This window comes from Alosa pseudoharengus, unplaced genomic scaffold, assembly GCF_046254945.1.
Source record: "Alosa pseudoharengus isolate Yale_2024_CS ecotype anadromous, Long Island Sound unplaced genomic scaffold, YU_APseudo_1.1 YU_APseudo_1.1_scf_16, whole genome shotgun sequence".
Taxonomy (NCBI): Eukaryota; Metazoa; Chordata; class Actinopteri; order Clupeiformes; family Clupeidae; genus Alosa; species Alosa pseudoharengus.
The window spans coordinates 3,986,697-4,012,956 of record NW_027468630.1 but is presented as its reverse complement, the minus strand read 5'-3'; the positions used below and the strand labels follow the sequence as shown (position 1 = coordinate 4,012,956).

Genomic DNA, 26,260 nt, shown 5'->3' with positions numbered 1-26,260 from the left:
CGTATGTTATTTTCCTGGATCGACGTACTTCCTGTTAATATCTGTCTACGGTTAATTCCGAAATGGCAGCTGTGGACGTGGAGGATGAAAGTATTCTGGCATCTATCTTTAAAGATAGTTTCCCAGACAATTGGAGAGAAAATCCAGATTTCGCAGCGTATTTAGCAGAACTCAGCTCGTATGGCGTGGAGAAGTTAAATCGAGAACCCGAGAGGTTGTCAGAAGAAAGAGCTCAGATATTGCAGCTGACCCGGGAGCTCGCTTTCTCCAACTACAAGACATTCATCCGTGGGGCTGACTGCACCGAGGAAATATATCGAGACTTTGGGCGTGTTGAGAGCAGTGTATCTAAGCTTCTTGACAAATTGCCAAGTTTTGGGGAAAAATGCAGGTTTGTTCTATGCTTTAATTAATTATCAAAAAGTATCTATGTGGGGGAAAAGTACGTGCCAGATTGTTGACAGGCTTTGCCAGAAATCTGCAATGATGATTTACCAAAAACATGACATACATTATAAAATTCCATCATATATTCCTTTGTTATTTATGTTTTATATATCCTCCGTAGGGGCTTTATGAAGGAGGCCGAGGAAATTGGGGCCAGTCGGCGCATGAACAGCCTGACCCTGAACCGTCACACTGAGATCTTGGAGATCTTGGAGATACCTCAGCTCATGGACACCTGCGTCCGCAACGGCTACTACGAGGAGGCCCTGGAGCTCGCAGCATACGTGAAAAGGCTGGAGAAAAAGCACTCTTCAATACCTGTTGTTCAGGTAAGATGGTGTTTACTTTAGAGTCTGTTTTCCCCACTAGCAAAATCTTTAATATTTCTAATATATTAAGATTTAATATCTTGAATTTCCCCTTGGGGATCAATAAAGTATATATCTATCTATCTATCTAATATGAATTTATAACTGTAAACTGTGATTATATTTCAAGTGATTTTTGTTCTTGCATTATTGTTGGCTGTTGAATTTATAGGGGATTGTCCATGAAGTGCGTCAGTCTGCCCAGCTTATGCTGAACCAGCTTCTGCAGCAACTGCGTAGCAATTCTCAGCTACCTGTATGCCTACGAGTAATCGGCTACCTACGCAGGATGGATGTCTTCACTGAGGCCGAGCTGAGGGTGAAATTTCTACAGGCTCGGGGAAGCTGGTTACACTCCATGCTGGCAGCAATTCCTGATGACGACCCTTACTTCCACATCACCAAAACGATTGAGGCTTGCCGAGTACACCTGTTCGACGTAATCACACAGTATCGGGCCATTTTCTCGGATGAGGACCCTCTCCTTCCTCCAGGAGGTCAGACGATCAATGAGAGTGCCATCTTCCACGGCTGGGTGGTGCAACAGGTTGCACAGTTTCTGGAGACCCTGGAAAGAGATCTTCAGCGTGGGGTAGGGGGTCGCCTAGATTCCCTCCTGGGACAATGCATGTACTTTGGCTTGTCATTCAGTCGAGTCGGTGCTGACTTCCGTGGCCAGCTTGCGCCAATGTTCCAGCGGGTAGCCATGGATACTTTCTGCAAGGCGGTACAGGAAGCAGTGGAGAAGTTCCAGGAAGACATGAATCTGTACACTCTCATCTCACTGCCCTCTGTGCTGGGCAGTGCCACCCCCCCAGTGGCTCCCACCACTCAGCCTGGTACCCTCCAGCCACCCATGGCCCTGCTGAATTTCCCTCCTCTTGCTTGCTTCCTCAATTACATTTTGACAGCCTTTAATGACCTTCGACTCTGCTGCCCCATCGGCCTAGCACAGGATGTCACCAAACAGCTAGAATATGCACTTCTCAAGGTACATAAGGCAGGACTTCTCAAGATGTACCATAGCACCAGGGCAAACTGTATTTTTCATATTTCGAAATTGATGTGGTCGTGTGGTACATTACTAGGATTGCTTTCTAGCATTGCTGCTTGACGTAGATATATCTCTTCCTCTACAGGTGACCAAGCTCATCTTGGTGTTTCACCGAGCAGAGGAGTCAGCTTTCAGCAGTAAGGAGAAGGAGCTGTTTGTCCAGTTCTGCTCTGCGTTTGCAGAGGACATGGTGCCTTTTCTGAACCGCTGCCTACAGGTCCTCTTTCCCCCCGCTCAGCTGGCACTGATACTAGGTAATTATTCCCTTCTTTTCCCCCCTTTGTTAAACATAAAGTTGAGTTTTGCACTATATACATTATTAGACCGTCAGCTAAGGGGATATTGATAAAAAAAACAAGTTACACATTAAGGGACCTCATAGAGGGGCCCAAAACGGTAGTGATGGGCAAATGAAGCTTTGGTGAACCACTGAATCACAGCAGTGTGAACTACAAAACAGCTGTAGATCAAACATTCAAGGTACTATCTCAAATCCGTTTTAAGTGAACAGGCTGCTCTCACAGAGTGGATCCTGCCAGACTAATTCTCTGCTGCATAGGGTCCAACAGATGCCACTAAATGTTTATGTAATTTAGCAGACACTTCCAAAGCAAATGTGGCCTGTATTGTATAATTGACCTGGAGTAGCCTAGATATGTAAATGGCTACTTAAAACAAACTGGAATCGGTTGGGTACATAGGTACACAGTAACCCAATTATTAGTTATATTTATTCAAGGTCAATTCTAAAATAATGGACATAGGGGACCACGTTCGGAGGCTCCTATTAGGCCTTATGCAGCAATTTGTCCAGCTGGGTCCGTTTTGTGATGTGTACTGGGCCATTTTAAATTGGTTTGACGAAGTGTGTCAACTATTCGATCTAAAGCATTTGGGTGCCCTTTTGAGGTTTCCAAAGCAGGGGGTCTGCAGCACATATCCATATGTATGCTAAGTTTCCCAAGATCAGTGTATTTTTATGTGTATTGTTAATAATCTGTTAAATTCTATTTAGTCTACTAATTATATTGGTGTTTTTAGGCTATTTGTTTTTACTATAAACTGTTAATTTTATCGCTAATGTAATTATTGATGTAATTGTCAGTAGCTTTGCACAAAAGCATCTGCTAAATACCATAAACATAAAGCTCCTGTGTTCACATGTTGGTACCTCATTTGTTTGATCAAAACATTTGGAAACCTCAAAGAGCCTGAACAAAGAGAACCTCTAATGGATATCAGCTTTAAGTCTAGGACAAGGCTTAGGCTTAAACCATGTAGGGAAACTGTCCGTATAGATTTACAAAGTCATTGAATGGCAGCCTTACCTGCAGGCAAAGTGATGTGTTGAATTTTAAAAATGTTGATTTCCAGAAGTAGGATCTTCTTGAAAGTTGTTTTTCACCATTTTGTTTTAATATTTCATTTAGGTATTCCTCCAACACAAGTGCATAAGTATGGCAGTCTGGGTTGCATTGATGTAAAGGATGTTCTGGAACCTCTTGACTTTGTCTTGCCTAAAAGAGAAGTGCCCATTCCTGAAGTGGACCTGAGTGATACCTTGTCCACAGTGGAGTTGGAACTTAACCTCGAGGAGAAACTCTCTGAACCTGGGCATGTTTCTGAAGAAAGTAAACCACCCTCTGAGCCTACAGTAAACCCAGAGCCTTCTTCAGACTTGCAAAGAGATCAAACCACTGACACTACAAAAGATCCTCCAGAGGATTCTGACTTAAAAGATATTGATGAGGAGTTCTTATCTGGCTGATTAACAAATACAATTTGAGTTAATGTGGGTAGGGGGTCTCATTACATAATGCAAATGCAAACACACAATTGATTAAAATTCAGGAATATGAACAGAATAATTCTATTTACACTAATTATACCATGGATCAACTGAGTCCATCAAAATTACTGTGTGTGTGTGTGTGTGTGTGTGTACGTACATATTGACAGACATATTGGGTTTTAAATGTTTAATAAATATTGTTGACTTGTTACAATGGGAAAGGGATAATGTCCAGAACGGAAATGCAAGGATGGTTCTGCTTTCGGAAATCAGTCTATTTCCTTGTTTAAACAACTTGTAGTTGTAACAATCACAAATCTAATATATTTTTTTATGATATTGTATCATAAGTCAAAATACTGTATATTCCATTAAAACTTTAAATCTTCCATTTGATCTTAATATCAAAATGGATTACATTGAAGCAGTGATCTCATCAATAGAAAAATAGGACATTTTATACCTTTTTACCATTTTATACTAGGGAAATGCACACATCGGAAAGCAAAGGTTGAGTTTCACATGGAAATACACCTAATTAATCTCCACTCAGGGCCTCTGTTACGATTATGTTTCCACCAACAGTTCTCACTTCTTTTTGACAAACTTCTTGCGAGCAGCATTGGGGTTGGAACGACGGCGCCCGCCACCAACGCCCTGGGTGTCCCGGATATGCAGGTTGGCAGAGCGGCTGTAAATATCGTTCTCAATGAACGGAGAGTTTCCAGCCACGTAGTCTGGGTCGAAAACATCGGTCTTCTGGCGCGCCTTCCTGGATACCCTCTGCTGGGGAAACTGCTGGTCTTCTACCAGGTGGGGATTGCTAGCGTGTTTGCCACCCTGTGGCTTCGGCAAGGAGTACTACACAAGAGTCGATACAAGAAACCAATAAGGACCTATCTTTGATCATTACAACGTTTGATAACAAAACCACCCCCAACGTGGACTGGACAAACCCCTAAGCTATTAGCAAGTAACCATGGGTTTTAGTTCGCCAAGATATAGCCCTTAAAGTAATGCATTCACTCACCCTCATTCCTTTTGGATTTAAAACCTTGGGGTTCCTGGAGAAATGCATCTGCGTACTACCATCCTCACTGATTGTAACCGCAACCTTCTTTAGTGTGTTGTTACCACAGTGTGGGCAGAATGTCTTGTTCATGTTGGTTGTGGTCCTTCAAATAACACCACAGAAGACATGAAAATATGTCAATCAATCACAGAAGAAGCTCAAAGAGTAACCTGTTACAGTTCATTACGCTACTCACTTGAAACATGCATGGCAGCGCAAAATGTAGTTCCTCGTCTGCTTGATGAGCATGCCATTCACCGACAGGACATTCAGCCCAATCTGAATGAGGACATTCTGACAAGCAAAGAAATAATACAAACATTATCTTCGATGGCTTGCTGATGCAATGCGCATCAACTGACAACTTGCTCACATAAATAACAGGCTAGTGGATTAAACAAAGAGGCATCAAGTAGTTGCCACCTTAGACTAGTCAGATGCCTTGCAAACACCAATACAACTACTAATTTAACTGATGTGTTTCAGCAATTCATTTTACAACATGCTGCAAATGCTGGTTACACATTTTTCACCTCACCACAAAACTGCACAGGGAATAGCCTAGGTGGTTGATGAGAAGGATGTGTGTTTACCCCTTTCAAATGACCAGGACTGAGTATCAATAGTTACATATGTAGTTAGTTATAACATATTTCTTAAATCAGCGTCAAACATTTGTCAAAATTGTACCTGCATAGCGAAGTCAGTGGTTACACAGCCCACTTTAACATCTGCTGCTGGTTTGCCATTGTGACCATCCAACTTGACCTGCTTTATGTTCTTGGGAGTGATCCAGCCACCACCACCATCTTCTTCTTCTTCTTCTTCTTCTTTGTTGTTGTCGTCATCATCATCCTCCTCCTCCTCCTCCTCCTCCCTCTCCTCGCTTCCTTCTTGAGAGCCAGTACTGACTTCTTCGGAGTCTTTGCCCTTCCCGGAGTCTGTGAACGTGTTGTGCTCCTCTGCAGACAGATGCACAGACTGTATCTTCTCAGACACCTCACCGTCTCCAGCAGTCATGGTGTCTGCACCCTAATCCATGGTAATAGCAAACAATTGTATTATTAATCCTCATTTATTATTTCAATAGTTATCTATTTAGCTGACACTTTTTATACTAAACAACTTACACCAATTGCAGGAACAGTTCCCTGAAGGAACTCTAGGTTAAGTGCTCAACGATGTATTCAGGAATCAAACCCACGACTTGTTGGTCACTGCATGCAAGCCCAGTTTCTTATCCACTGCACTACCACTGCCCCAAGTACATGCAAATGTTTCACACACCACTAAGAGGGATGCCTTTAGATAAGTGACATCTTACTACGTATTACTCACAAGTAGCTCGAATAGATCAGCATCAATGCTGGGTATAGGAGCTCTCCAGAACTGAAAGCTGTTAAACTCTACCGTCTCAGTGGGCGAAGAGATCACATCATTTGTCTTGGCTGGACTCTGCACTTGTGTCTTCACTTCTGTGACATTCTTTTTCAAAGAAAATAAATACTGTAAATAAAGACTAATTAAATACTGTATAAAACCTGTGTGAAAATGTGTGAATGTTTTTACTCACAAGTAACTCCAAGATGTCAGCTTCAATATCAGGCAAAGTAGTCCGCCAGAACTGGAAGCTGTTGAACTCAACATTGTCAGGATCCTGAGAAGTAACTTTATTTGACTCTGCAGGGCAGTGTGCATGTGTCTCTCTGTTGGCTTGGTTACTGGCATTTGGCTCTGAGATTTTCTATTCCCAGGGGGAAAAAAACATATTAATGGCTGCATTTTTAAGTATTACAACGACAATGATTTTTAATACTGAAGTAAAAACTACTATGCAACAAGCAACCTTACATGATGAGGAAAGTGGAATCCAGCAATATTATCTGGAGCCTCTGGATGTCGCTGTGTACTAGAAACTTTAACCTGTAAGCATAGTGATGGTTTTAGATTTACATGAATTTCACTTGTGAATCATTGTGTAATATGCAGATATTAGAGTCAATGCATTACCTTTACATCGGGTTCAGATTTTAGGTGCTTGGAACCAACATTCTCCAGTTCAAGCTGGTATGTCAAAGCCAAAACTTTGATGTCTGTGGCAGAGAGGCTAGGGTAGTCTCCAGTCTTTTTGGAGAATTCGGTCACTGTTACATTAAACAACATGGAAAACAGAACATATTCATCATTGTGAAATACATTCCTGGACTGTCACTGTACACAATCGCCTAGCCTTACTTGACAGAACCTAAATGCGTCAGCCAAATGTAATGTAATGTAATGTAATGTTAATCCCCTACCGAATCGTACGTGCTCTGGAAAAGGGTCTTTGAAGATGAGTGTGTAGGGTAGGAAGGATAAACTTCTTTTGGTTGGTTTGTCCCGAATTTCATTCACGACATCCTTCAATGTGTAGATGGTTTTCCCGATTTCCTAAAGTGACAAAATGATACCTTTAATATGGCTGTCCAGTGCAGAGCAGAGTTCCAACGGGTAAATACATGTAATAGACATTAGCCACGTTGCCACTGTTGACAGAAATAGTTGCATTAGCTTATGTTGTAAACCCTTATTACTGCTCATGATAGCCTGAGCTGTGGTAAACTACTAATCAGTTCCATGGATAGGAAACGTTGTCCAAGTCACGTAGGTAATGCTGGATATTAGCGTGATGACACAGAACAAAATTCTGTATTTGAACATATGACAGTTTGGTAGCCACAACACGCGTAGAAATATATAAGAAAACAAGCACCTGAAGTGGGGCCTTTTTCAAAAATGCTCCAGCATCTGCGACAACATGCTCCACCTTGGCGGCGTCCATCTTGAATGCACGACTCAAGTAATTCACATCTCGCGTGACTTACGATTGTGTTTTTGACGTTTTTCTTGAAGCTCTTTGGTTATTTTCAACCTCGTGACATTGTTGATGTTGTTAAAGGAAAAGAAATATGGCGGCCCGCTGGAGCAGTGAGAATGTGGTGGTGGAGTTCAGAGATGCACAGGTAGAAAAATAATAAGAGGGCCTTTGCGTATGATCTGAATGATAACTGAATGTTCAGCAGATGCTGTACAACAATACGACGCATTGTTGTTACAAGCACTGCAAAGGTTGCAAATCTTTTTGTGGCATAAAATGGATAGCTTTTTACAAACACTTTAGCTATGAATGTAGCTAAGCTAAGCTAAGCCTCAGTTGAAGTGTTTCAAGTTTTAAAGGATGCTGGCTACTAACTAAAACTACCGCACTTTACGTATACACGGTTTATGCTTATTCCATGTCGCATCTAAACTTGTTATCAGGCTTGTAGGTCCAAGTAATAATTCAATTTTAGACGTAAATTATGCATTTGATTCGCAGAGGTTGCCCTCTCGGATTATCAAATGTAAGTTATTGCATGCATAATAACAATGTCAAACGGTCAATTGTATGCTGAGCAGAAATGTAATTAACCCAAGACACTCCGCTGCGTGTGTTGAAAGCATTTAAACGTGTATTTACCATTCGATTTTTATGTGGGCTCCAATAATGTTACTTATCCATCCATATATTACTCAAACTATGCAATTAGCTCATTTTGTAATAACACACGACGTTAATGGCAGTAAAGTATGAACATCTGTTTTCTTAATAGTTAAGTCTTAATAATTGTGTTTCATAGTGGAGTCTTTCAAATGTCTTTTCAGGCCACCGCCATGTCAGTGGATTGTCTGGGTCGCCATGCTGTACTCTCTGGGTGTGTACTTCCAGAATCCAACACCACCATGTGAAAAGTACTCTCAGTATAGCTGAGGGAAGGTTTTATGTTATTCAGTGATGAGATGATGATTTACACCAAGTTTGTTTGATTTGGAATGATATGCATGTCATTCCCATCATGTCGCTCTTATCCTCGGCACATCAGTTACACTGAATTGTGCTTTAATGAGTTCTGTAAAGGAAGCATGTTGTTGAGGACTTATAATTTAAGTCTGTCATATGTGTCTGTTTTGTGAGGGTTTAGTGATTGAGCATATGTTTCTGTCTCAGACGGCGGTTCCTCTACATCGTAAACTTGGAGAATCCTTCGGAGCCCCCACGGAAGATTGGGCGACAGAGCAAGTGGGATGTGGGCACTGTACAGTGGAATCCACACAAAACGGAGGCACATCTGTTTGCTGCGTCAGTAAGTTTGAGAACTACATTCTTTGTCAGTAATAAACGCTTGATGTGGTAGCAATCCAAGGGGAACCAATGGAATTTTGATTTCATCTAAATTAATTCTGATGAACACTGTTTATAGTGTTTCATGCCAAGACTAAGAATAAAACAAGTACAACTGTTAATATTTTTACTTTAGTTAGTCTGTCCCAGATATTTATTGACATGTTTATGGTATTAAGATACCATACTAGTCTGTCCCAGATATTTATTGACATGTTTATGGTATTAAGATAATGTCAAGGAGTTTTTTTTTGTAGTAACCTAACATTGTTGTGTTTAGAGTAACCAGCGTGTGGACCTCTATGTCTGGCGAGATGGATGTGGGGAGGCTCACACCTCTCTACAGGGGCACACGCGTGTCATTAGGTAACACAGGCTCTAGAGCAGGTCTCCTAATTTTACACAAACCATTTTAATGTTAGATTGTTTAATCCATTTCTTAATGTAATTTATTTTAATTTCCCAGTGACCTGGACTGGTCATGGTTTGAACCCGAGTTTATTGTGACAAGCTCAGTAGACACATACATCTACATCTGGGATACAAGGTATGACTAAGAATGTCCTGGAGCAAAGGTGTGTGTGCACACTGTAATTTATTTCCTCATTGAAGCATGAAGCTGGATTATTAAAATGCCGTGCATGCCTTTCCAGAGACACTCGGAAGCCAACGGTGGCCTTATCTGCAGTGGGTGAGTGTCCTTTTGTGTGGCTCAGAGAATTTCAATAAATGAGAACAGATAGTGAGTGAAGTGTCACATAATTGCGTTTTCTCTTTGTTATCTGTCTGGTGTGATTAGCTGGGGCATCCCAAGTGAAATGGAACCGGCGGAATCCAAACTGCCTTGCTTCTAGCCATGATGGAGATGTAAGAATTTGGGATAAAAGGGTGAGTATGGTGTGCAGCAACAGCAGCATTAGCATAATAGCCTTGCAATGATTAGTGCAACAGCTTTTGGTGAATTCACTGTAATGAAAAGTCAACTATGGGCTCATGAGAAATCTCTTGAAATAAAACTTTTATTGTTCATTATCCACAAATGGGATTTGTATTTGTTTAGCTGGTACACTCATGTGCATAGGCAGGACTTTCTATGAAACCTCAGATGTTATTTCTGACTTGCCACTGAGTGGTGGCAAGTCTTGAGAATATATTTTTTCTTCTTTTAGAAACCCAACACTGCTATGGAGTATGTTGCAGCTCACTTGTCAAAGATTCATGGTCTGGACTGGCACCCAGACAATGAGTATATCCTGGCAACATCAAGCCAGGACAACTCTGTGCGGGTGAAGTGGCATAGATCTTGTACAGATGCTACAAACATTTATGTGGCTCTTGTGTAGGGCGGTTTTGTCATATTACTCTGTTTATATTCTACAGTTCTGGGACTATAGACAGCCTCGCAAGTACCTTAACATCCTGTCTTGCCAAGTACCTGTGTGGAAGGCAAGATATACGGTAAGCTGACTCAACTTCATTTAAATAACATCTGATTGATTGATTGATTGATTGACAGAACTAAAGTAGGTAAAAGAAAAGAGAGTGGGCTTTAGAAAATGCTTTTAGCCGAAGCAACAGGGACTTACAATGTTTGGGGTTCAAACCCTGTGTCCAACTGTTTTTTAGGCAGTAGTGCTACAGCTGCTCCATCACGCCCTGAACTACACCTTTATGAAACTGTCTATACCTTCTGTGGTAATCAACATAAGGTGCATCTGAAATATTTGTTATGAGTGTCAAAATCTGATAACTCTACCGTTATTTAGCCCAAATAGTGAAAGGCTGAGTATGTTTTATGGAAAAGTGTTTTCACACATCTTGTGGGATGTGTGGTTGGTTTGACATAACTCTGCTATCGTGTTGTTCTCTCCGTCCTCTCCGCAGCCCTTCTCTAACGGGTTGGTGACGGTGATGGTGCCCCAGCTGCGCCGAGAGAACAGCCTGCTCCTGTGGAGCACGCTAGATCTCAACAGCCCTGTGCACGCCTTCGTGGGGCACGACGACGTGGTGTTGGAGTTCCAGTGGAGACCGCAAAAAGAGGGTGAGCTGTTGTCCGACCCAGTATGTCAGAAAACCTCAAGGCAAATGCCTACTTTTGCCACTTGTATTCTTTTCTTAAGGTGATTGGATATGTCTGAATACTAGTTGTTCAAATAAATGAATTCAGAGCTAGCATCAGCCCAAATAAGAAAAGCTGTTTTTGTAGAGGCTTTTTTACATGTCAGAAATCTCTCTCTTCTATATAAATGTTCCTTTCTAAGGAAGTGTCTGTTATCATTACTATTTAGGCTCCAAAGACTATCAGTTAGTCACATGGTCCAGAGACCAGACTTTGCGGATATGGCGCGTGGATCCTCAGCTACAGAAGGTAAGTGTCCTCTCATGCCTGGAATACATGTTATTCTTAGTACATATGCAGAATTAATTTACCCATGAGCTGATGTGTAACCCAGCGTCTATTTTTTTAATAAAATGATCTGAAAATACGCCATCCCTACAAATAATGATGAAGGATCTAAATTTGTTTTCTGTGATGACTGATGCTCCAGTGTCACTGTGACTAATTCTGTGTGTATCCTCTGTAGCTGTGTGCCAATGACATTGTGGAGGAGCTTGCGGAAGGCATGACCCTGAACGCTGAGTCGGAGAAGACCTTGCCCTCCCAGGACTCCGAGCCCCCGCTGAGCCCAGGCCTCTCCTCAGAGGATCTCCAAGGTGGGCTGTAGATATGGTATTAACCCAGTGGTTCCCAGAGGGTGGAGGCTCTTTAGGCTGCTTAGGGGTCGCTGGAACTCTAAACAATCAACTAGTAGTTAAGTGAGGTAGGGCAAGTGGAGTCTATGGCACAAGTGGCAGCGTTCGTACCACGTTCGGGTTCGTATCCGACTCAAGTTCATTTCCCAACCCCACCCCATGTCCCACTCACTTCCTTTCACTTTTACTTGCCCCAGATCCTAATAAAGCCAAATGGCCCACAAATATACTATAAGTAGGGCAGTGCTCTTACAGCATATTAGTCAGTAATTAACCCATTTTGTTATGAGTTTATGGCACTACTGGGCACTGTGCATATAATATGGTTGGTCAGGGTCTACTGTCTCAAAAAAAGATAGCTAGTTCAATTTTTCTCATTGCTAAAGGAGGGCCTGCCATGAAAAGTTTAGGAACCACTGGGTTAGCATGCAAAGAGTGGCAGTGGAAACAGTATACAAAGTCCATCCTACCTGACTGACTCTGACTCATTGAATCTTACATCGGCCAACATCATTCAGCTGGAGTCATTCCTGTCTCTGACGAATAATAAAGAATATTGCTTTACAAAAGTATGAACGTTATCAGTTACATGAGCCGTATTGCCAGACCCAAGATGCATGTTATATTGGCTGTATCCTCTTGTCTCTACCTCCAGACCAGCAGGAGGGGCTGCAGGCTGCGCTGATGGGCAGCGGACGGCAGGACGCTCCTGGTCTGCCCCAGACCCTGCAGCAAGAGTTCTCACTGGTCAACCTCCAGATCCGCAACGTCAACGTGGAGGTGAGGTGGAGGCACTTTCGCGAGGAGCTGGCCTATGATGACACTCACTCACCCATTCACATTAGTTTCTTGGACATGGTGACGGTGGAGTTTTTTTTTTCAGTCTCATTTTGAGCAAAAAAATGGCAGGCCAACATATAGGGCCTCTTTGGGATCCTTAGCACAAGCTGATGGGGAGTGGTCTTCCAGCATTCAGGGGAAAATTAAAACATTTACTCTGTTATCTTTTCAGTGCTAGGATCTCATGTTGACAGTTTGTTGGAAACTTCATAATTTTCCAAATCAGACCATGACCAGCATCCTTCTAATGCCTGCTTTGTACTTGTCAAATGGACTTCCTAATTGAATAACAACTGAAGTAGATTCCATACATTTCCGCCCACCTAGTTTTGTGGAAATCTATGTCCATAAAATACAGGCATTTGAAAAGGAGTGGGAAAATTAGTGAATGTTGCATAACTCAGTGTAGCCCACATCATGCAGAGCTTGGCAGGCAGTTTCTTCAGGGCGTCACACTGCAGTCTCACGCAGGGACAGAGAGTATTTGAGCCAAGCAGAGCAGCTGGCCATGCGGCCACTGTCAAAATTAAGCCCCACGTGCCATGAAGATGATGTCTTGCCTTAGTTGTGACACTGTACACTGTAAATGAGAGTGAAACAGAATGTCTGATCTGTCCAGGAAGCATGTATTTATAAAACGTTTATAGTAATTGCTTATGGTAGATGCCGTCAGTGTATGAAATTGGGGAAAAAAAATAATTTGTTCGACTTTGTAGATTAATATTGTATTAATTATTACCTTATAAAGATTAAATTACCGTATAATCTTACAGTACATCTCTGTTGTATATGTGATGCTGACCCAATCTCTTTTCTCGTTATGCCTAAAACGGCCGTGCTTTCTCTGGCTGCAGATGGATGCTGTTAATCGGAGCTGTTTTGTGTCGGCACATTGTGGTGCCAACCGGGTACGGTTGGTGGTGAAGTTCCCGGCTCAGTACCCCAACAATGCAGCACCCACCTTTCAGTTTGTCGCCCCAACCAACATCTCATCTTCCATGAAGATTAAGATCCTCAAGGTAGTAATGGTTGTTGTCTTGTTATCTGCTTGCTGTGTTGAATCTGAACGTAGTTGTTCAGTTGTAATTGCAATTGCATCAGGTATCTTCTGCATCAAGCAGCATCCCCCCTCATGAGCTCCCTATAGTGCTATTTACCAACTTTCATACGCAACAGTCTCAAAACGCAAGTGCAACGTTCTGCCGTGCTCAGGTCAGCTTACTTAACGTATGTCATCTATGTTCATGCTGAGTGTTTTTCTCACTCTTGTATAGATTATGACAGACACATCACTGCAGAAAGTCAAAAGGAATCAGAACTGTCTGGAACCATGTGTCAGACAGTTGGTGTCCTGTTTGGAGTCAGACATGGTATGTATCCCTCACTGTGGCATGGGGTGAGTCCGTGGAGGCTACACTGTATTTAACCACTGAAGCACTACACACCTACATGCACTTATCTGGCTGTAGCCAGGTGCAAGGAGAAATACTTAGACTAAATTTAGATCATCCACCTACCTGTGAGAATTGGCTGTATTCTTAGGGCTGATTAGGCATGGTCTCCCTTTTATATCCCCCCCCCCGCACACCAGGAGGATAGCACAGCAGCTAACCCCTACGTGCTGTCGAACCCGGTCACGCCCGCCCTGCCTGCCTTCCCACGCGTCACTAACACCTACGGCTCCTACCAGGACGCCAACATCCCCTTCCCACGCACCTCCGGGGCGCGCTTCTGTGGAACCGGTGAGTGACCTTGTGCGTTTGGATGATGGATTCCCTCGCTCTCCACCTCATATGCTGGTGTGAGGTGAGCCGTTTTGCCACAAAATGGCTGCTGTGCATCACCCAGAGAGGTGCTGCATATTAGTGGGGTTTGATGGGAGGTTCTCCCCTTCACTGTAAAGCACAGTACTATAGAAATGCAACGTCTTGTTGTTGTTTGCCTTCACAGCTCTGGTTGGCCTTTAGGGGCTCCGTCAGATCTGTGGTTATCAGAGATGAGAGTTATTTCAGCTAGTCACCTTTAGCTCTGTAGGTCAAATCTGAAAGTGTTTTGCTGCATTGTGCTCACAGGTTCCCTGGTGTACTTCACCCGTCCAACTACTATGCACCGTTCAGTCCCTCCCACTGAACCAACTCCCAGGTACAACTTTCCTCTCTCGCACTATCCCTCATCAGTAAATATCAACAGTGGGGATGCATTGTATCGGTATCGGTAACAATATTGGCCTTGATGACTGACCAAACAATATAATATTTACTGATGAAAGTGGCTAATGATTATCTGTTATGTGGCAATTCTGCGTCGGCTAAATGTTGTGCTTGTGTTATGCTTGGACTGGGACATTCAGAGATAGTGCTATGAAGGGCTGAAAGACTTAAAAATGGTTCAGATATTTTTGTAATAATTAATATTTTTGTTTGTCCAAGACTAAAGGTTATAATTAGCAACAAAAACAAAGTAAACAAATAAAAAACTATTTGATATCGGCATCAGTTATTGGCCAAATAGTTCATTTAAACATTGGTTTCACAATTGGGGTCTCCCTAATCACCAGCATTCACCGACATCTCAATTTGTCTATCTGAGTCACATCCAGTTGTATTGTCATGACATCATGACATTACATTTCTGCCACATGTCTGCTGTTGACAGTGCAGATTGAGAACCATAAGACTGTAATTATCCTGTATTGTCCTAAAAACAGTCAATGAGCACAGTCAAATAATTATTACAGTCATGAGCACAGAACTAAATACACTTGGCAGGCCTGTCAATAATTACATTTTCAACTTATTGTACAATATATAAAAATATCGGCAAGAACTTTTGCAGACCTCAATATTGGGCAAACGTGTATACTTAACATCATTGGTGTTCATAATACATGTTGTAGATTCGTATTTAAAGAGATGTCCTAAAATATAGCAACGACTAACCTAACAGCCCTTAAAGCCCGTCTTACGGTTATACAGTCGTACATTTTGGTGTCTTCAAAGTTTACTCCATTTGCCATTGCAGATACATCTGCATACATACAGGAGCGTTAACTGGATCACCTAATAACAGCAGGATAAGAATATAATTTATTGCAATTCTGAGACAATATATCATTTGACAAAAGGTCTGTTCTGAAGGTATCTGATACAGTGTCCACAGCAGTCCTCCTGTAACGGGCCTGGTGCCAACTGTGTCCCCCTGTAGGTCTCTGTCCGCTCTCTCAGCCTACCACAGTGGGGTGCTGACCCCCATGAAGATGCGCACGGAGTCCCAGAGCACTCTCCGGCTGTACAGCGGCAGCCCCACTCGCACAGACAAAGAGCAAGTCTCCATCTCCTCTTTCTACTACAAGGAGCGGGTAGGGAATCATGCACACAGGGCTGACTGACTGCCTGTTATTGCGCGCCAGGCTGATTTCTTCTCTTATTGTTTGCAAGCTGGGTATCGCCCAGTGTGTTTGGCTTGCTTGACTTCTTGGTGTTTTTTTATTTATTTAGTTTTATTTTGTTTGTTTGTTTCCTGTTCACACCCATGCTTGTTGTTTACCGTGTTATCTTACAGTTTCTCCTCTGCGTGTGTGTGTGTGTGGATGCGTGCACGTGTGTGTGTGTGTGTGTGTGTGTGTGTGGATGCGCGTGCGGGTGTGTGTGTGTGTGTGGATGCGTGAGCGTGTGTGTGGATGCGTGCGCGTGTGTGTGTGTGGATGCGCGTGCGTGTGTGTGTGTGTGTGTGTGTGTGTGTGTGGATGCGTGCGCGTGCGTGTGTGTGTGTGTGTGGATGCGTGCGCGCGCGTGCGTGCGTGTGTGTGGATGCGTGCGCGCACGTGCGTGTGTGTGTGGATGCATGCGGGCGCGTGCGTGTGTGTGTGTGTGGATGCGTGCACGTGTGTGTGTGATCTCATGGCATGTTGGCACGTTCCCCTCTCCCCCACTCTTGTGTGCTCCTTTTCTGTGGTGTTGTTCCTCCCTTGTCAACAGAAGCCTCCTCAGTCCATTCTTCGCCGCTGGTCTGTGCAGGCTATTCATGACTGTCCGGTACTGACCGCCCCCTTTTCTCTTTCCGTATCTTCCTCTCTATCTTTGTCAGATTTGTTTTTCTAATCATTCCTTCATCCTTCATCTCACTGCCCTTAACCTGCATCAGGTGAAAAATCATGCCTTTTACTTCCTCAATGTGCTTGTTTTTGTCTGTGTTGCCTAACAAACCATGTTGGAGGTGGGTTCATAATATGAAGCCATGTGCTCCATTATTTTCATTTTACAGTTAATTGATGTTTTGTAAAATATTCATGTAATTATTAACTTTTCTTGTCCTGGCAGTTTAAAGTCTAGTTTTAATGATTAAACTGTAGCCAGAAATGGTTCTAACTAATTATTTGCTAATAATTGCAAGCTTACATGTCAGGGCAGGGTGTTCATTTTGTTGTTAATTTTAATTTTTCTAGTTGAGTAATTAAAAGGAAATAATTGATAATATTTTTACAGGGTGGAATGTAGACTTGGTTGACATTATCTTGTGGCAAGTAGCCATACTCTAGGTTTCTTACAGTATTCCCATCTTAGATCAGGGTTAAAATGAATAGTACATTTATTTCTGGGTCTCAAGTCTGGATTCGACTCTGCCATCAAATGTTCAGTTGCTAACTTTCATACAATCATCCTCTGAGTAGACTGTAACTTAGACCACTGGGCTCAGTAATTCTGGTTCCTGTCTGTCAATCTGTTATATAACCAGTTATCCTTCAGAAGATGCAGTTTTCGATGTTTTCTTGCTTTAAAACTCAAAGTGCTTCAAGACCTGCAATGGTTATGTTACTCTAAGAGCTTGACTAGAAGAAAGAGTGTCCTAATGTTCCTATGTATTCCATGCATTTTTTACTATTGTATATATTTATATATATAGTATCCATTGTAATATTATATATTTTAAGTTTTAGAATTAAAATAACCAAAATAAAGACTGACAGTACATAGAACACATAGGGTCATTGTGAAGCATCGACTTTTCATATTCCTTCAAGTTCAAGAATCATGTGACTATTGTGGGTGACAAAGCACTTTCATGTTTTTGATGGCAAAGACTGGAAACTGCATCCTTAAAAGCGTGTTTGATTTTCTCCACCTTATGTATTGAAAGGAGTTCAAGTCAACTCGAGCCAAAATTTAATATGGCGTTTCTGTTACCAAAATTCCTGGGAGTGGGGGGGGGGGGGGGCGCTGTGGCGCAGCAGGCTACAGCGCCCATACCATGTACAGATCCAAGTGCCCACGGGGACCCAGGTTCGAGTCCGACCTGCGGTCATGTCCCGATCCCACCCCATCTCTTTCTCCCATTCACTTCCTGTCTGTCTTCACTGTCCTATCATAATAAAGGCAAAAAGCCCAAAAAAATATACTTAAAAAAAAAAAATTCCTGGGAGTGTCTCCAGATGTCGGCAGTATGGAACTGTGTTCGGAGATGATCTTGTCTGATAACACTTAAGCTTCAATATGGACCTCATCCAACTGGCAGTGTTCCTTGTAGTGTAGAACAGAAAACTGGTGAGAAAATGCGAGTCTATTTCTCTGGAGAAAAGGCATGTGTATATCACACATACTTACAGTATGGAGAAATCAGCACAGCTGAGACTTGTCCGAAACGTGGTGGAAAACCTGTCCGAGTGTGATGTTGTTCTGTTCTGTTTGTTTATTCTGTCTGTTCATTCTGTGATTTTTCTCTCTGGCGATCCTCTCCTGCACCAGAAATCGCGGCGCTGGAAAGGCAAGCGTGAAGGCAGCGACTACGGTAGCAGGCCTATCAAGCCAGCGGGCAAGGTCATCATCCAGGAGATCTCCTGCCTGCTGCCCGTCCACAAAGCCCTGGGGGAGACCTACGTGTGCGTGCCCGTCTCCTCTCTCTCAGAGCCTCTCACTCAGACCCATTTATGCCCGTGACTCAGCGCAGCAGCAATCAGATCGCCTTGGCCTTATTATCAACCGAAAATAGCAACATAACCCATTTCTATACCGCTAATAGGAACGCATAATAATGGCTTAGGCTTTCATGTTTTCTATGCATTCTCTCGCCATTAGGGTCATTTTCCAAAAATGTTACCCTTTTTGTTTGGTTGCGCATTTGAGGGATGACCAATTCGATTTCACTCATTCAGTACATTTTGAGAGGAGGAAATTACCAAATTTTTTGCTTGTGATTTGATAAACATTCCCTGAGGATACATTGCTCATGAGTCTCCCTCTCTCTCATCCCCTCTTCCTCTCCCTCTCTCTCTTCCCCTCTTCCTCTCCCTCTTCCCCTCTTCCTCTCCCTCTGTATATTTATCTCTCTCTTACTCTTACTCTCTCTCCCATTCCCCCTCTTTTTTCACTCTCTTTTCACTCTCTTCATCTCTCCCTCTCCCTTTCTCTATCTATCTGGTGTGCATCCCTGTCTCTCCCTCCCCAGTCTGAATGTGAATGACATCCATGACACGTGTCAGAAGAACGCAGCAGCTGCCCTGACGGTGGGGCGAAGAGACTTGGCCAAGGTACAGGCAGTCACCACCCCCAGAAAGCACACGATAAATGACCTCACCATCCAGATTTATCCGATTTGATTAGTGGCTCATAAAGTGTATGAGAACATGCAGCGTATTTGTACACAGCCATACTCTACCTGCACTTGGTATTTAATGCTTCTTTGCACTTCTGGTTGGATGTCAACTGCATTTCATTGGCTCTGTACCTGTACTCTGCCAGATCAGTGCGTATGAAATGGCTTATTGGTCATTGTCTGAGTCACAAATGAAACTCATCCTCTGATGGTTTGCGCAGGTGTGGGCCTTGGCCTCGGCGGCAACCAGTGTGGACCTCAGCCCAGATTCGGACCCAGACGCTGATACGCCCTGGGCCAGACACCCCTTTGGACGCCACCTGCTGGAGACATTGTGAGTAGCAGGCTGCAGTCTTTGCACTTGTTGGGGCACTGAATGATGAATGATGGACATGGTGCTGATATTATTGTACAGACTTTTTTGAGTGTATGTAGTGCATATTTGCATTTGTAAAGTTAAAATTGTCTGACCTAATTAATCAGCAAATGAATTATAACCACTCTCCCCCTCTTATTTTTCTCCCTAAACCTTTATCTACATTACACACACACACACACACACACACACACACACACACACACACACATTACACACACACACACACACACACACATTACACACACACACACACACACATTACACACACACACACACACATTACACACACACACACACATTACACACACACACACACATTACACACACACACACACACATACACATTACACACACACACACACACACATTACACACACACACATTACACACACACACACACACATCACACACACACACACACACACACACACACACACACATTACACACACACACACACACACACACACATTACACACACACACACACACACACCCTCACTCATACAAACGCATACATGATAGACTGGACCACTACAGTCAGATGAGTGACGTGCAGAGTCTGGCTATGCTGTGCAGCGTATTTCAGGCCCAGGGCAGCCCTCAGGACTACTTCACTCTGTATGGACACCACATGGTCCCGCGCTCTGCCATGTTTGCCCCCCACCATTCACGCTACGTAGGTGTTCCAATCCCGCCCCCACCCTACTGCACAGCTCCAAGTGGCCAAATGTTTGCTCTCTCTGAATAGATCCTGGTTGCCAGGAATAGTCTATTTATTCACATTTATGTGTGCTCATGTGTCTGTCTGTCTGTCTGTCTGTCTGTGTGTGTGTGGGACACAGAAATGGGAAGTTGACTAAAATAAGCTATTTAAATTTAAACTCGATTTATGTCCTCAACACTGAATGAAGTCTCCTCAATATGTTTGCTAGCACACCAGCAACACCACTCATACAAACACCTTGTGCAAACCTGGTTATAATTTGCCATATTCAGGTTTTGGCCTTGAATAGGACCAATGGTAATTCATTTCCTCTAGTAGTTTTGCATTAACATTTCACTGAAATGAATGAAAGAAGCTAACGGGACAGGTTTTTACTTTCTGAATGTCAGGGCATCATTTGAAATGCAGTCACTCGTAATGTAGCTTTGGAATTCCATACAATGACCTATAATCTGACCAGCAGTAAAACTCGGCACATCTCAGGATCTGAAGGATGTTACACTTTTTTGCATTTACATTTAGATGCACTCATGTAGCTGACACTGTTGTCCAAAGCAACTTACAAAAAAAATAGAGAAAAATCAAGGTACAGTGCGAATAGGAGACAATAGTGTAATAAGAGATAACTTGATTCTGAACTGTCATTCTAAGTCTGGGATGTAGGGTGGATAAGAGGGAGAGGAGTGGAGAGGAGAGGATAGGAGGTACTCTTGGAAGAACTGGGTCTTCTAGAGGTTTTTGAAGATAGAGAAGGAACACCCCTGCTCTGGTAGCACCTAGTAGCGCATTCCACCATCAGGGAACCATAGATGGCAATAGTCATCATAATTTTTTGAAGGAGCGCAGCGGTCGGGTGGTAGCATATGCCTTTATGAGGGCATTCAAGTAAGTGTGTGCAAAACCGGAGAACACTTTTGTAGGCCAACATTAGTGATTTGAACTTGATGCGGGCGGCTACAGGTAGCCAGTGGAGCTCGATGAGCAGTGGGGTGACTGTGTCCATTTGGGTTGATTGACACTTGACAAGCAGACATTCTCGGCCATGAATGGATGATGCAGCATGCTGAATAGGCGCATACAAAATTAGTGCCTGGAATTAAATTATTCAAATCAGGAGAAGAGGTACATTATGTTGATAGTCTGATTATTATTCAGATCAGTGCCTATGAAAAGCCACTGAGAGGGGGAAAAACTTGTCACAGATTTTCATAAAAAGAGCCCGAAATACATTTTTGCTGGAGGAGGGATTTTTTCGGCTCAATTGTGAGTTTATGATAATGTATGCCACATTACCTCCTTCAGTGCTTGTGCTCATCAAAAAAAGAAACACATTTCTGAATCTCATTGAAATGTGAAATTGCCCTCCTTTTCTTTATTCGTTTTACTCCTTTCTCTCTCTCTCTCTCTCTCTCTCTCTCTCTCTCTCTCTCTCTCTCTCTCTCTCTCTCTCTCTCTCTCTCTCTCTCTTATGTGTTTTCCTCACTTCACTTCTGGTCTGTAACATGCTTCCTTCTCCTCTCACACTCAGTGTCCCACTGGTTAGCACTCTGGACCTGTAACCGGAGGGTTGCCAGTTCGAGCCCCGACCAGTGGGCCGCGGCTGAAGTGCCCTTGAGCAAGGCACCTAACCCCTCACTGCTCCCCGAGCGCAGCTGTTGTAGCAGGCAGCTCACTGCGCCGGGATTAGTTTGTGCTTCACCTCACTGTGTGTACACTGTGTGCTGTTTGTGTTTCACTAATTCACCGATTGGGTTAAATGCAGAGACCAAATTTCCCTCACGGGATCAAAAAAGTATATATACTATACTATACTTCCCTTCTCCTGTCTTCTCCATCAGCCCAGCTATACCTCCGGTTCAGTCACATCTGGCTCCTGCTCCAGCACCTCAGACTCCACCACCACGGGCTGGAACATTGGTAAGAAATCTGCATACTGTTAACTAATGGTTTAGTTCAGATTTTCCACAAGGCATTCAAATACATATATATTTGTGGCGATGGTCTTAGTCACCATATTCTCATGGTTGCTATGGATTCTCATGATTCTGTTGATGCCAGCTGGGCGAGACCCTGAACACGCGCCACCATGGGGAGAATCATCCCCAGATGATTATCGCTATGCCAACCAGGTGTACAGTGACCCGCGCGAAAGGGAGAAAGAACAGCATGACATGAATAAAAGGTAATTGAGATGCCTCAGATGGACCAATGCCACAGGTTGCCTTACGTATCGAAGACTTTATTCTTACGCATCTTATTTTTCCCCATCAACAGGCTTCTCGACCCAGCCAATGCATTGCAGTTTGATGACTTTAAGAAATGCTATGGTGAAATCCTGCATCGGTGGGGTCTGAAGGAGAAAAGGTCTGAGGTTCTCAAGTTTGTGTCCTGTCCACCAGAACCACACAAGGGCATTGGTAAGTATCAAAAGCATAACACTTAGACGACAGCTATGTCGGGGTTGCATATATTTAATATATTTACCCTCTGTCACTTAAGTATATTGTTTGATAATAATTAACCCCTGATTTCATTGATTCCTTTGGTGTCTGCAATGACAAATCATCTCATTCCTGCATCTTGTTTTTCCAACCCCCCCCCTCTATTGCTTGTATGGCCTTGCAGAGTTTGGTGTGTACTGCTGTCACTGTCGCAGTCAGGCCAGAGGTACCCAGTGTGCAGTTTGCAAGCGCTTCACCTTCCAGTGCGCCATCTGCCATGTGGCGGTGCGCGGCTCGTCCAACTTCTGCCTCAGCTGTGGGCACGGCGGCCACACCAGCCACATGATGGAGTGGTTCCGCGTCCAGGATGTGTGCCCTACGGGCTGTGGGTGCCGCTGCCTGCTGCAGAGCACCTTTTGAGTACCCCCCCCCTGCCACCCCTGAAGGAGCTCACTCACTGCCCAGACAAATGCCAACCAACTCACACCAACACCAACAATTGTATCAGTGCACAGCATTAGTCTGTGTTCGTTGGATGGAATTTTTCAGAGTTTGACATGTCCAGTCGGGTAACAAAAGCCTGTTTTGTTTGTTACTGTCTGAGTAGTGTGGAACTGGCCGTTGGTTTTCTGAACATTTTAAAGACTGCAACCAACAGCAGCCCACTTTAGAATGTTGGGGTTAGTTGGGCATTGCCTGGGCAGTGTGCAAGCTGGGTCTCTGCCTCATTAGAGCCTGTTGATCACATGTGGAGAAAAGACTGCAGAGATGAGTGAATGTTGGACTGGCCACACAGAGTTTAGTGTTTGTGTGACGGAACAACACGGCTACATTGCTTGATGAACAGACATGTTATTTGGAAGAAGATGGCATCCCATGTTGTGATCTTGACACTTTGTGACCTCAAAGGCCTATTTAATGTATATTGTGAATTCATGGTTCTCCGTGGTGCCAAGATTTGTATTTATGTAATAATTGGCATTGATTTAGTGCCTAAAGTATGTATTTAACTATACTAAATGCCTGTTGTTGGCAGATTATAACTAACTTTTAGAATCTTTCTCCTTTTGTGACTAAACATTTTAAGAATCAGTACCCTATGTCAGGGGTTTCTTGAATCTTCACAATTTGATGAAGGATCGCCCAGCACATACATTAAAAAAGTGTTCAAATGTCTTTGTCTCCTTCTATTCAAAACATGCAAGAGATGTTTTGCTCCAGAGCTCAAAGACACAAACTGCACCAGAGCCACACCAAAATAAGATAATCTAATGTGTTTTTGTGGGGTTATGCTTTCTATAATGTACTAAACTGTAATTGAACTATGTATCAGTACAGATGTTCTCTTGTTCTTTGTACTATACAGTGGTTGGCACTCAGAACGACTTTTCATGTCAGTTGAAGACAAATTAATTGATAATTGCACATGTCATCCATAAAACTGATTTCCACTGGCTTTTTTGTATATGAAAATACAAGGTGCAGACCTATGTCATTCACTATGAAATTAGCAGATTAATCATTCTTAGCAGTGCAATCACAAACTGCCTGGAATGAATCACCCTACTGTAATGTTGGATCAACCAAGACATCACGTGTTGTGTATAGAGCACCACATGCTGGAGGAGGCACCATAATTTTCCCAATAGGAGTAAGCTGATTCCAAACTGCTTTTCACTATTACTTGAGAATGTTTACAATTTCAGAAATGCACCAACATCTTGTTACAGTAGGCTGCTCATGTGTTGCTGCTTTTCTACTCATTTATTTTCACTCACATGCGCACTGCACCAAACGTAGTGTGTTTTGGGCACAGTAAACATACAAAAGACACCATGTAGGCCTCTTATTCATATGTCAACAGCGCATCTAGTGTACTTGACAGGGGAAATCCATGGAACCTAATATCAACAGTAATATCAAGGCAAATAGCGTTCAAGTTTAACTAGCTCTAATGTTAGAAAGCTAATGATTTTATGGCCAAAATGTAATGTTGAAATAGGGAATCAAAGCTAATATTAGCCAGCATTCATTTTAGCACTCCTAAACTTAAGAAACATCTTCAGGTTGTTTATTGCTATATTCAATGGACATTCTTTTGAAGTAGCCTGGTAGGTTCACATCACTTCCACTGTCTCCACAGCCAAATGTACTAATAAATATTGTTAAGTGACAATGCACCATTTATTCCACAGTCACTGTAAGATATACATAGTTCAGGGACATGGATATTTGTGCAATGAATTGCCACCATGTGGACTACTGCATTTCTAATGAACATCCACAATGAACTTAAAGTCAGAAAGATAATAATTATAATAATAAAATAATAAATTGCCTTCAAAACAGTGGACCACAGAGGACCACTTAGTCTTTACACATACAAACATACTAGTGACACATTTATTTGTTGAAATATATGTACCACAATATCTTATGCAATGTCTGCATAAGAATGGAATAAGGCAGTATTTTACTGTGACAAGTATTCTTGCTGTGAGAACAGGAGATGGGTGTGTATACAACAACACAAATTACTTCTACTGTTTTTCACATGGTATTATATTTGACTAGAAACAAAAATGGTTACTGAACGCCAGAGAACCCATACATTCACACCTTCACAAAACAAACATGGCCTTTGTGTCTGAACAGGGACTTCCTGGGGTGAGTAAACCAGTTAATAATTAAAAAAAAAAAAAAACACGCTGCTGTTTTAGCAGATAAGTAATTGTGTTCAATTGAAAACAGAAGCCAAATGTCCCTAAAGCATGGGGGTCGTTTCCCTCCTCTGCCTTACTAAGCCGATAATACAGGTGAGAAGATGGTATTGCTTCATTGGCATTCAAACAACAACAATACATCGAGATGGAGTGGTGATAAATCCTGAAAATGAGTCATGACTGTCTCATCCACTGTAGTCTATTATTTAATTACACTGATTGTATGACTATACAGTATTGAAATTATACATTTAGGGGAAGAGCTTAATTGAACCATTTAGTGGTTTGCACTATTGCCAGCCTATGTACAGTAGGAAGTCCTGGTTCAGATCAAAGGTTAAACATTTCTGATATTTTTATGAATGCTGTGGTGCCTTCAGAAGATGTCATGAACTTACAAAATGCCTGTTAAATTACTGCAGTTAAAATATAGAAGAAACCCTTTGTTTTCCTCCACCTCCCCACTCAGAGGCAGGTTCATGTCCTCCATAAGTTTTTTTAGATTGCATAAATCACTGACACAATTGGCTGCCCAGTAGGTCACAGTGAAATGCTTAATTGGCTAATCCACTGCCTGATTTCACTAAATCCTTGTGGCACCATTGCACTGGAAAGCTGCCAGTGACCCAAACTGTCATTGCTGTCAGAATGTTGCAGGGGCGTTAGGCTACAGTGAGAGTGCACTTAAAATGCAGGAAGCCCAGATCAAAGCAAGTCATATGTCAAACGGTCACTTAAAAATTTGAAGTAGATACGTTTAAACAAAACCGCTTTATTACAATAGGCTTTTGTTCTGTCTTTCACACACATGGACGCACGCGCGAGCTCACAAACGCATATAATAATAGGCTATTTAGAGGGAGAGCAGCTTCACAGA

The 26,260-nt window shown here is 42.7% G+C and overlaps 3 protein-coding genes across 5 annotated transcripts; 2 read left to right on the top strand and 1 right to left on the bottom strand.

Annotated features, from left to right (window-relative positions):
• The first annotated feature begins 15 nt into the window (after nucleotides 1-15).
• cog8 (component of oligomeric golgi complex 8) lies at nucleotides 16-4,232 on the top strand. The gene is made up of 5 exons (XM_076286759.1): nucleotides 16-391; nucleotides 569-776; nucleotides 988-1,806; nucleotides 1,955-2,123; nucleotides 3,300-4,232. The coding sequence occupies exons 1-5, from the start codon at nucleotides 63-65 to the stop codon at nucleotides 3,635-3,637; spliced, it is 1,863 nt and encodes a 620-aa protein (XP_076142874.1). The 5' UTR covers nucleotides 16-62; the 3' UTR covers nucleotides 3,638-4,232.
• A 17-nt stretch (nucleotides 4,233-4,249) lies between these two features.
• Nucleotides 4,250-7,559, bottom strand: nob1 (NIN1 (RPN12) binding protein 1 homolog). Of its 2 annotated transcripts, none has more exons than XM_076286760.1 (10): nucleotides 7,486-7,559; nucleotides 7,031-7,163; nucleotides 6,744-6,877; nucleotides 6,585-6,656; nucleotides 6,307-6,477; nucleotides 6,072-6,218; nucleotides 5,424-5,765; nucleotides 4,930-5,027; nucleotides 4,692-4,836; nucleotides 4,250-4,522 (listed from the first exon to the last, which is right to left on the bottom strand). In XM_076286760.1, the coding sequence occupies exons 1-10, from the start codon at nucleotides 7,552-7,554 to the stop codon at nucleotides 4,250-4,252; spliced, it is 1,584 nt and encodes a 527-aa protein (XP_076142875.1). In that variant the 5' UTR covers nucleotides 7,555-7,559. The 2 variants fall into 2 exon arrangements, with proteins under 2 accessions (XP_076142875.1, XP_076142876.1); XM_076286761.1 differs by having other exon boundaries at nucleotides 6,144-6,218.
• Nucleotides 7,560-7,681: 122 nt separating this feature from the next.
• Nucleotides 7,682-23,834, top strand: wdr59 (WD repeat domain 59). Of its 2 annotated transcripts, XM_076286758.1 has the most exons (27): nucleotides 7,682-7,735; nucleotides 8,418-8,467; nucleotides 8,761-8,896; nucleotides 9,215-9,300; nucleotides 9,401-9,481; nucleotides 9,588-9,625; nucleotides 9,734-9,822; nucleotides 10,104-10,220; nucleotides 10,315-10,392; nucleotides 10,819-10,975; nucleotides 11,223-11,302; nucleotides 11,520-11,649; nucleotides 12,344-12,468; nucleotides 13,383-13,547; nucleotides 13,803-13,898; nucleotides 14,120-14,270; nucleotides 14,601-14,670; nucleotides 15,733-15,886; nucleotides 16,506-16,562; nucleotides 18,270-18,403; nucleotides 18,970-19,051; nucleotides 19,338-19,450; nucleotides 20,018-20,171; nucleotides 22,058-22,136; nucleotides 22,278-22,401; nucleotides 22,494-22,636; nucleotides 22,845-23,834. In XM_076286758.1, exons 1-27 carry the CDS (start codon nucleotides 7,682-7,684, stop codon nucleotides 23,078-23,080), a joined length of 2,979 nt encoding a protein of 992 aa, XP_076142873.1. In that variant the 3' UTR covers nucleotides 23,081-23,834. The 2 variants fall into 2 exon arrangements, with proteins under 2 accessions (XP_076142873.1, XP_076142872.1); XM_076286757.1 differs by lacking the exon at nucleotides 16,506-16,562.
• Nucleotides 23,835-26,260: the final 2,426 nt, after the last annotated feature.

Coding starts and splice junctions, on each gene's coding strand:
- cog8 (XM_076286759.1), top strand. CDS start 63: ATGGCAGCTGTGGACGTGGAGGATGAAAGTATTCTGGCATCTATCTTT. Junction 392..568: donor AGTTTTGGGGAAAAATGCAG/GTTTGTTCTATG, acceptor TATCCTCCGTAG/GGGCTTTATGAAGGAGGCCG. Junction 777..987: donor CTTCAATACCTGTTGTTCAG/GTAAGATGGTGT, acceptor TTGAATTTATAG/GGGATTGTCCATGAAGTGCG.
- nob1 (XM_076286760.1), bottom strand. CDS start 7,554: ATGGACGCCGCCAAGGTGGAGCATGTTGTCGCAGATGCTGGAGCATTT. Junction 6,878..7,030: donor TCCAGAGCACGTACGATTCG/GTAGGGGATTAA, acceptor TTAATGTAACAG/TGACCGAATTCTCCAAAAAG. Junction 6,657..6,743: donor AATCTGAACCCGATGTAAAG/GTAATGCATTGA, acceptor CTATGCTTACAG/GTTAAAGTTTCTAGTACACA.
- wdr59 (XM_076286758.1), top strand. CDS start 7,682: ATGGCGGCCCGCTGGAGCAGTGAGAATGTGGTGGTGGAGTTCAGAGAT. Junction 8,468..8,760: donor CGCCATGCTGTACTCTCTGG/GTGTGTACTTCC, acceptor TTTCTGTCTCAG/ACGGCGGTTCCTCTACATCG. Junction 9,823..10,103: donor TAAGAATTTGGGATAAAAGG/GTGAGTATGGTG, acceptor TTCTTCTTTTAG/AAACCCAACACTGCTATGGA.